This window comes from Benincasa hispida, unplaced genomic scaffold (assembly GCF_027475165.1).
Source record: "Benincasa hispida cultivar pf3 unplaced genomic scaffold, pf3_genome.v1.1 HicScf1301, whole genome shotgun sequence".
In the NCBI taxonomy this organism is placed as follows: Eukaryota; Viridiplantae; Streptophyta; class Magnoliopsida; order Cucurbitales; family Cucurbitaceae; genus Benincasa; species Benincasa hispida.
Window position 1 is genome coordinate 1,808 of NW_028325634.1, and position 10,672 is coordinate 12,479.

A 10,672-nucleotide genomic window follows, 5' to 3' on the forward strand; every position below is an offset into this window, starting at 1 on the left:
AATAAACGAGCTAGTGCTCTTTTTGAATTAGTCTATTCTGATGTTTGGGGTCCTTGTCCTGTTGAGTCCAAAGGAGGGCTTAGGTATTTTGTTACATTTGTCGATGATTATTCTCGTGTTACATGGTTATATTTAATGAAAAATCGTTCTGAGTTACTTTCTCATTTTCGTAACTTCCATGTTGAAATTCAAACTCGGTTTAGTGGTGCTCTTAAAATCCTACGAAGTGATAATGCTAAGAAATATTTCTCTCATACACTCAAGTCTTATTTAGATGCTCATGGCATTCTTCATCAATCTTCTTGTGTCGATACTCCATCTCAAAATGGGGTTGCAGAACGAAAGAATCATCATCTCCTTGAGACAGCCAGAGCTTTGACGTTTCAAATGCATGTTCCAAAATCCTTTTGGGCTGATGCTGTTTTCACAATTTGTTTCTTAATAAATCGCATGTCTTCTTCCATTCTTAAGGGTGAGATACCTTTTCGTACTTTATGCCCCAAGCAAAATTTGTTTCCCATTCCACCCAAAATATTTGGTTGTACCTGCTTTGTTCGGGATGTTCGACCTCAGCATACCAAACTGGATCCAAAGTCCTTAAAATGTATTTTTCTTGGTTATTCTCGTGTCCAAAAGGGGTATCGGTGTTATTGTCCTAGTCTAAATAAATATTTGGTCTCTCCTAATATCACTTTTTTTAACATACCCCATTTTTTTCATCACCATCATTCTCTCCGAATAAGAGTTAGGGGGAGAACAAGGAATTAGAGGATGATTTCCTTGTCTACACAGTTATTTCTCCCCCCGATCCTCTTCCTGATTCATCTCTACTTGTGGCTACCTCTACTTTTCCACCCATTGTTAAGGTCTGTACTCGACGACAACCTCCTTCAGTTCCATGCCCTGTACCAGAGTCTTCTTCGTCAGTGGATCCAGAAACGAGTGATGATCTCCCTATTGCTCTTCGTAAAGGTAAACGTACATGTGCTCATCCTATTTCCTCTTTTGTTTCATATAACCATTTGTTGCCTTCCACATGTTCATTCATTGTATCCTTAGAGTCTGTATCCATCCCTAAAACTGTTCATAAGGCTTCGTCTCATCCTGGTTGGTGTGCCGCAATGGTGGAGGAGATGACTGCCTTAGATGATAATTGTACTTGGGATTTAGTTTCTCTCCCTACAGGAAAGAAAACTATCGGTTGCAAATGGGTGTTTGTGGTTAAAGTCAATCCTGATGGTTTTGTTGCTCGGTTAAAAGCGCGCCTTATAGTGAAAGGCTACGCACAAACTTATGGCGTTGACTACGCTGATACTTTTTCTCCTGTAGCAAAAATGGCATCGGTGCGGTTGTTTATTTCATTAGCTTCAATCAATCATTCGCCTTTACATCAGCTTGATATTAAAAATGCATTTCTTCATGGTGATCTTCAAGAAGAGGTGTATATGGAGCAACCACCAGGGTTTGTTGCTTAGGGGGAGAATGGAACGGTGTGCCGCCTTCGTAAATCCTTGTATGGATTAAAGCAGAGCCCACGAGCTTGGTTTGGAAATTTTAGTCAGGTGATTGAAAGCTTTGGAATGCAAAAGAGCACGTCAGATCATTCGGTCTTTTTTAAGAGACCTGAGGGTGGTGTCATCTTGTTAGTCGTATATGCGGATGATATTGTGATTACCGGTGATGATGCTTTAGGTATCCAGTCTCTAAAGACCTTTCTTCATAGTCAATTCCATACCAAAGATTTGGGCATGTTGAAATACTTCTTAAGAATTGAGGTAATAAGAAGCAAGAAAGGAATTCTATTATCACAAAGAAAATATGTACTTGACTTGTTGACTAAAACAGGAAAGCTAGGGGTTAAGCCATGTAGTACCCCAATGATGCCCAACTTACAGCTCACAAAAGATGGAGAATTGCTAAAAAGATCCTGAAAGATATAGGAGGTTAGTGGGAAAACTTAATTACCTTACAGTGACTCGACCCGACATAGCCTATTCAGTAAGTATTGTGAGTCAGTACATGTCATGCGCTACAGTTGATCATTGGGCTGCATTGGAACAGATTCTTTGTTATTTGAATGCTGCTCCCGGGCGTGGTTTATTATATAAGGATTATGGTCATACTAATATTGAATGTTTCTCAGACGCCGATTGGACAGGATCCAAAGAAGACAAAAGATCAACCTCAGGGTATTGTGTTTTTGTTGGTGGTAATTTGATTTCTTGAAAGAGTAAGAAGCAAAATGTGGTGTCACGTTCAAGTGCAGAATTAGAATATAGAGCAATGGCACAATCTATGTGTGAATTGATTTGGATATATGAACTCCTTGTTGAGTTGGGATTTGAAATCACCACACCGACAAAGTTGTGGTATGATAATCAAGCAGCACTTCATATTGCGTCTAATCCAGTATTTCATGAAAGAACTAAACATATTGAAGTTGATTGCCATTTTGTACGTGAGAAAATTCACCAAGGATTGGTATCTACAGGATATGTGAAGACTGGAGAACAATTAGGTGATATCTTCACGAAAGCATTGAATGGAAGATGTATAGATTATCTATGTAATAAGTTGGGTATGAGTAACATATATGCTCCAACTTGAGGGGGAGTGTTATAATTCTATAGTTAGGATTTTCCATTCTTGTAAATATTTTGTGATATTTTCCTTTTCTATGCTTTGTACACTTGTATATATTCATATTTTTGCTGAATGAATAGAGTATTCTGATTCTTTCTCAAACATAAGAATTTTACAGGGGAAAGTTCAAAACTATTCACCATCTTTCAGATCAATGAACCTGCAGTTCTTATATAATTAAAAGCATAAAGGTCGTAAATTGCGTTATAGATTAATAAACAAGATTGCTTATAATTTTGAATCCTAGCTTACCTACAAACTCACGGCAAACATGAAGATCTGAGAAATTTTTAAACTCAAAAATGATACTTCCACCCTGAAAAATGTAGCACGTCATTAATTGTCATCTTGCAAGATAAATTCTGGACTCACAATATGCTTTGTTGAAATGATATTTGAGATTGATATCCAAAGGCCCTTGATGAAATCACTTAGAGAACTCATCAATCACAAAGTATTTTCAATAAACTACTGAAAGAGAATTTGAAGATAAGCTTGAGGGTGAGAATTATGTAATGGACTTCTTAAAACATATAAGAATTTTCCATTTACCTATTTTAAAATCATACGTACAAGGATTTAATCATGGAATATTTCCAATGTTCTAACGTATGGTTCCTTTAATTAGATCCTTTTCCTTTACCCAATTCAATAATTCCATAGATAATATCTAGCAAAATATTAGAAACCTGGTCCCTGGTGAGATTAAGCCACGGTGGTTTATTTGATCCTTCCTTAGTGTTTTTGTGGCCTGAAAAATACGGGCAGTTTAGATATAACAGGATCTTTTGCAAACATAAGGTTGCAGGAAATAGAGATTACAGATGCGCTTAAACAATAGTCAGAGTTCTAATGAGGAACAGTGGAGGGCAAAGAGTAAAGAATATCTCATTTCTGCACTACTTTACTCAAAAAAAAAAAGGTTCTGATTACACAGTCCATAGTTATCAATCATCCAAAAAAACTCAATTCTACTTACAGAAGGTGCTCAACAGGAAAAGAATGATCCGGCAAAAATATAAATACTACTGTACGGGTATATAGAACATACCATAAATATGGTAATAGAAATACATTAACTTGGAACAATATAGTAGGTACCTTTAATAAATCTAAACTCCACATCAAGCTTAGAAGCTGAAGTGGGATCGCTGGGTCTAAATATGAATTTCCACTCTGTCTGTACAAAGTGAGAATAGTAAAACCAAATTAATTGAACAAATTATGTAAAATGGTCGAATCAATTACAGATGCACGTCAAAATTTTTCAAATTCTTAACTATACACAATCAAGAAGACTTTTGTGTAAATCATAAATTTGGAGGGGGGTCGAGGGATGTGGATAATCATCTTTCATGTCCTTGTAGGGCTCAATTATAGAAATAACTATTAAACAGCAAAACCAAACTTATCTGATACTACTCGTGAGTGATAAAGTGCACCAATTAGTTAAGTTAATACGTGTAAAGACTTTGAAAACTAGCAGCTAAGGTTAACACGCAATCTGAAACTAATCACCCTTCATCTCACTCACATTTCAAAACTTCATATTGTTTTCTTTTCCTGTTTCTTTAGAAAGAAGTCCACATGTGCACAGCTACTATTGTGCGCCAGACTTGTTGAGCTACAAGGCTTCCATGTTGGTGTCGTGTGCTTGTTGTGTCGCGTTCCTTGCTCTTCACCTACGTGTTGCCGATGCACACACTCTGACACTATTGTTGCAAGACTCCTATCAATTGTGCCGTGCTCAAGAACTAAGGTCCTGATAAGATGGGTTGGGTGCATGTAGTGCTAGACATACGCACGGGTGTCGAGCACATGTGCCAAGCAATGAGCGATAGGCAACATGCACATGTGCATGGGAGATGCAACCTTGGCGCTAATTGGCAAGAGAGATCAAATAAGCCACTTGAGTGGCAGAGGAACATTTAGCCCATGGTGAGTAAATGTGGAGTAATGCCTAAAATGTGGGTAGCAATATTTTTAAATGCCCAAGGCACACTAAGGCACAATGGCCCCTTGGAGCCTAGACACAAGGTGCACAAAAAGGTGCAGGCAGGCTTTTTTTCGTGAGGCACACTATATATAAAAATATTATATTAAAAAGAGAAAGCATAGTTGAAGTGGAAATATAGAAGAAAAAAGGACCCCAAACACAAGAAATTTTGCATTTAGGCCTATTAAACTTGATTCTTTTAGTTAATAAAGAAGGAAAACCCTTAATTATTACTATTTTTTAAAAATAATAAAAAATCCCTAAGACCTAGGGCTTTGACCTTTGGGGCTTTACAAAAGGCGAGCACCTGAGGCACGTCTTATTTTGTGAGTCTCGCCTTGCACTAAATCTATGCCTTGAGTCTAGGCACGCGCCCAAGAGGGCTTTTTAAAACACTGGTGGGTAGTTCTCAAAAGTTGTCCATGAACATGGGGTAGTGCGTAGATTATCAAGTGTAAGCTCCTAGATCATAGAAGAGTGAGCTCCTAGATGGAAGGAACGCGAGTGGTTATCCATCCCCACTAGCCCACTCGACCACCTTTCTCTCCAATCAATTCTCATCCACGCCTATAAAAGGATGACCGTAAGCATTGTCCAAGACATTCCTTGTAATGGGTAGAACTTTGAGGGAAACTTTATTTCCTCGAGTCTTGTTACATTACAAGTGGAGTTTGTAGTGTAGGTGATCAATTCAGTATTGTTACTTCTCAATAAAAGTGACTAGGTGATATTGCCACCAAGTAATTATGTTCTTTTCCTCCTCTTGTTTATATTTGGGTGGGAGTGTCAAGTGTGCAGAGTCCTTAAGTAAGATTGTCATTTATGAGTTGTGTGGGTGCGTGTTTATCGGGCAAAAAGTACAGCTGAACTAAGGAAGACCTTAGGCCGAACGGGCCAAGGGCAAAAATTTTGAAATCAAAATCAACCCCGTGACACCTAGCGTGGTAAGCATGGGACACAAGACTTCACTAAGAAATGCCCATCACAAGTCAAAGTCGAGGATTTGGTATCCTTAATATCCAAGTGCCTTATGGAATCAAGCAAACTCATCAAATCAATCCAATCTGCAATTTCCTTATTAGCTAAGTTACACACCTCAAAGGAATAGCCCAAGCAATAGAAGAAGACCAACATTGATTTACGAAACAATCTTTGGACCACACCACATTAAAATTTCTTGAAAAGGAGCTAATAAGATTTTGATCCCCTAATCCAAACATTCCCAGAATTTAAGTTCATCACCATTGCCCAGGTTAATTTTATACCTTTTTTCAACAATGCAACAAGCATTATAGATAGATTCCCAATCTCCTCTTGTTGCCCACATTCAAGCCCCTCACATTTCATGACAAACTTCCAGCTTTCCTTCCCTTTATTACTGGTTGGAGCTTTTGGCTCTACCTCCAGGGGTTCCTCTTCTTTCTTGCAAACAATGAGCTCCATTCCAAGACCTTCAATGATCGAAGCAAGGCCATTCCATCTTAGGTAAAGGTTAAAACATTGAAGATCATCATTGAACTCCTCATTTTCCTCTCCTAGATCAACCATGAGCAACCTAAAATCCGCTTCTTCAACTCCCAACTCACTTCCATTGCTATCTTCAACCTCATCGCATGTTGTATATGAGCCCTTTCCCATGGTCACCGATAGCATCGGAGAGGATCCAAAAATAATGATAATGTTTTTTTAAAAAAAAACATTATCTGAAAGGAAACCTTTTGCTCTCTTTCCGTTGGGTGAATGAAGCCCTTTTTCATGATTTGTGGCCTTTTTGCCTTTTCCCGTGGAAATTGAACTACTCATCTGGGCTCCCTCCTTTTGAGTGAAGTCAACTTGTCCTTTACCAAAACCTGGAGTTTGGACCTTTTTACAATTTCTCCCAAGCTTTTCGAATTTCAACAATCAAAATAATTTCTTTCACACTCTTGAATCAAAATACCTTTTCTGTCTTCTTGAAAATGTTTCGACCTCCAAATTTATGTTGGAATGCTTCATGGGTGTTCTTTGATGTTTGTGATAATAATTTCTTTCACACTCTTGAATCATTTTCTTAATCATCTAACTCCCAATTCTTACGTTGATTTCTTGAGAAACCGATTTGATTGGATCCTCAGGCTCTTTGTTGATAATGTCACCTTGTTATTTCGTTCTAAACTGCATTAGAATCTTCATTAAAATCGCTAGAATCATTATAATCAATTTTCAGATGTAAATAATGATAGGTTCTTTGAAAAAATCAATCACGGCCAAAATTATTATGTTGGAGTTCTTCTGAATCACTTGAATCAGAATTCTAAAACTGTTTTGGGAGGAAATTTGACTTTCTTGCCTATACCAACTGCTATATTTTTTCTTCGCCGTCTTCCTTGATCAATAATAGTCCATTCTTGCAAAATCTTGAAAAAAAATCTCTGATTTCTAAAATTTAAAGGATTCCCCCAATATAGTTGTGGACTATTCAATAACGAGCACAATTCACGAAACTCCCTCTTGCGATCGGCGTCGCCAAGAGTTTCCCGACCTTCACCAACGACAGTCAACATTGATCCAGACGGCTGCTCTGATACCAAATGGATGTAGCCTAGGAGATTAAAAAAAAAAAGAGAAATCTCCAATAATAAAATCAAAGTCTTTATTATGAATCAGAAGTTGCCAATACAAGAAGACAGTCTCTCTGTTTATAAAGAATTGGAAAGCAAACTAATCCTAATCCTAATTAATAAAGAAACTAATCCTAATCGTAATTAATCAAAGAAACTAATCATAATCCTAATTAATCAAAGAAACTAATCTTAATCCTAATAAACCAAGGAAACTAATCTTAGTTCTAATAAATCAAGGAAACTAATCCCAATTCTAATAAATCATGGAAACTAATCCCAATCCTAATCAATTAAGGATTTGACCATAATACCCCAACTTATCCTAATCCTACTACATCACTCTACCTCCGATTTTCACCACCACTCTACCATCGACCACCTCTAACCAACGTTGCTAATTGTTGGAAAGACTAGGGTTTTTTATGTGCACGTGGCATGTCTTTGGTGTATCCTTTGTGTTCAAATTTTTATTTAAAAAAAAAAAAAAGACAAAATTTTACATGTCGAAACATGTCTAAAGCATTTTTTAATGTATCCGTGTCCGACATGTGAAGATGTTCCACAAATAAAAGTTAGAAAAATGAACCTGAAAACTCAAACAAATCACTTATGTATCACTTACACCATTCCAAGATTGTCTTACAAACTCAGTTCAATAAATTACATAAACATACTCTTTAAGAAAACAGTAGACTAGGTCATCAAATACAATAAATCAGAAGTATATAATTAATTGAAAGAGAACAAAAGCAAAGGTGATAAATAGGTAGACAATCAGACACAAAAATAATAAACTTTAGACCAATACCATTTCCAAAACACCGGGCGTGCCAGGATCCTTAATTGAGGTCTTGTACTTAGCACTCTTATGGACATACTTGGTTCCCATCTTCCCCACCGAGAATCAGTCTAGAAGAATTGATCCAAAAATCAATCCAATAACTACGATGCAAAAGATTATTCAGATTCAAGTAATTGACCGGAACCAAACATCTTGTGGCATTAGAGAAAACAAAGGAATACATAACATCTCGTGGCATTAAAAACACTAAAAACAATCAGATCCCAATAAAAGAGAGAGAGATTAGACAAGCAAAATATCACAACAAGATCTCCAGAAATTTAAAGATTTCCATATATTCAGAAACTCGACTATCATAAAGATGTGCATAAAAAAAAGAAGCCCAAAAATGTAGCCAAAGATCGATCATGACAACTTGCGACTTATAAATAAGATAACCAAGAAATTCAGTACGTTCCATCGTTTCAAAAACAATCAAAAAATGGCAAACACAACAACAAACAAAAACGAAGAAGAGAATAGGAATGTTCCTTTTCATTTAATTAATGAGAAGTTATTTCTTTTTTTAGGAAAAAAAAAAGAAAAAAAAAAAAAGGAAGAGGTATTTTGGAAACTAACGGCCAGCCTTTGGACAGGGATTAAATCCCAAAACCACACTCCGGAACGAAATCGAGTAACAATAAACCAATTGAGCATATTTACACTCAAACTAGATACATTCAACTTTATTAAACCACCAAGAACAACTGAACTCCAAAACCAGACAAAACAACTCCAACACTAGTTTCTGAAAAATAGACAACACCAATGCTAAACTCTAGTTCAATTAATAAAAACATCATGAAAGAAAGAATCGGTAGCAACGTGTCCAAACTAAACCCGACTACAAAAAGAAGTTCAACTGGCTAATAGTCTCTCGATCGTCACCCTCCTTTGCTTCATCATCAAGCTTATAGAAATCCTCATCACGTGTAAAAAGCTGGTGGGTAAGGGGTGAGTATGTGAATGGTCGGTAAGTAACCCCTGCTAAAGGAGCCATGCATCAGCAAAAAACCACCAAAAGCAATAATATCACCACAACGTGCTTATGGCATCGTAACAAATAGCAATTGAATGTAACATAAACATCATAGATCACCATGACACATATCTCATACCATATATCACAATACCAGGTTAACTAATCCACAAAGGTAAACAAGTAATGTATTCAACAACGTTATTAAGGTCTAAGCAAACTTAAAGATACCATATTTTCTCCGTTCAATCATCACAAGGTGATCTTTCCGGACACGTGTCGGACACAGATACGTCTGTACACGTTCCTGACACGTGTTCCCTTTATTTATTATTTTTTATAATTTTGGACACGCAATGACACGTGATGACACGCCGCCGGACACGCATAGACAATAAAAAAGAAGGGGGAAAAAAACCTTTCAAACCAACAGCGGCGATGAAGAGGGGTGGTCGGTGAAGGAGGGAGATCGAACAGCTTTGATGGCGGCGGAGAGAGGGGCGGTAGGCGTCGGCAACTTTGGAATTGGTGGAAAGGGAGAGCAGAAACGGGGAGGAGGAAGGGCAGAAATCGGGAGGAGGGTGTCTGGGCTTGGGAGAAGAGAATAAAACATTATTTAGGGTTAGGGTATTTACTTTTAAATGGCCTTTTGGGCCTTATTACATCCATTTAATGTGAGTTTCTTTTTCTCAAATGGGTTTTTGGGTTTTTTTTTTTAAGGATTTATTTCAAATATTAAAACGATTGAAAATATTTATAAAATATAATAAAATTTTCAAACATAGGCATTGATAGACTTCTATTAGTATCTATCAATATCACTGATCTGATCTATCAGTGTCTAACATTGATAGTTCTAAAATTTTGTTATATTTTGTAAATATTTTTATTTATTTTTCTATATTTAAAAATAGCTATTTTTTTCTCTTTAAAATGTCTTTTTCTTTTTTCTTATTATTATTTTAAAAAATGTTATTTCGCATAATTAATAAAAAAAGAACTAATGTTAATCATTGGACTCTTTTTTAAATATAGAAAAACATATCAGAATATTTACAAAATATAGCAAAATTTCAGAATCTATCAATGATAGACTTCCGTAGTTTTGCCATTTGAAATAATTTCCCTTAATTTATTTTAATGCTTAATAAAAAAATAGAATTTTTAATAATTAATTAAAAAAATTATTTTCAATAATATAAATATAGTTATAAATAAATAAATAAATAAATAGCATGTCCCCAATGTGTCATGTTCTACATTTTTAAAAATTGGCGTGTCGTCGTATCGTGTCGTGTCACGTGTTTATGTCCATACTTCTTAGAGACAATAGTTTTTCTTGAATGAATAATTGGGCTTCTACTAAGAAAAAATAAAATAAAACAATACAAAGGCCGAACAAGAAAAAACCCCCAAAAAGAGAAGGCCTGCAATCAAGCAAATAAAACCTAATGGTAATGGATAATTACAAAAAGCTTTGCCCAAAGCCCACAAAAAAAACATTAAAGCTAAATAAGAGATCAAATATTGCTCAAAGAACGTTCAAAGCTTTCTAAGAACTCTATTGCACCTTTCATCCAAAAAGTCCTACAAAATAGCACACACCCCAA

General features: G+C 36.1%; 1 protein-coding gene across 24 annotated transcripts; it reads right to left on the bottom strand.

Annotated features, from left to right (window-relative positions):
* Nucleotides 1-1,003: 1,003 nt before the first annotated feature.
* On the bottom strand, nucleotides 1,004-9,710 carry LOC150031310 (general transcription and DNA repair factor IIH subunit TFB1-1-like). Of its 24 annotated transcripts, none has more exons than XM_090309110.1 (6): nucleotides 9,481-9,710; nucleotides 8,972-9,070; nucleotides 8,051-8,151; nucleotides 3,745-3,823; nucleotides 3,333-3,394; nucleotides 1,004-2,959 (listed from the first exon to the last, which is right to left on the bottom strand). In XM_090309110.1, the coding sequence occupies exons 3-6, from the start codon at nucleotides 8,129-8,131 to the stop codon at nucleotides 2,855-2,857; spliced, it is 327 nt and encodes a 108-aa protein (XP_090165236.1). In that variant the 5' UTR covers nucleotides 8,132-8,151; nucleotides 8,972-9,070; nucleotides 9,481-9,710; the 3' UTR covers nucleotides 1,004-2,854. The 24 variants fall into 24 exon arrangements, with proteins under 24 accessions (XP_090165236.1, XP_090165229.1, XP_090165232.1 ...); XM_090309103.1 differs by having other exon boundaries at nucleotides 8,972-9,067; nucleotides 9,481-9,709; XM_090309106.1 differs by having other exon boundaries at nucleotides 8,947-9,070; nucleotides 9,481-9,709.
* Nucleotides 9,711-10,672: the final 962 nt, after the last annotated feature.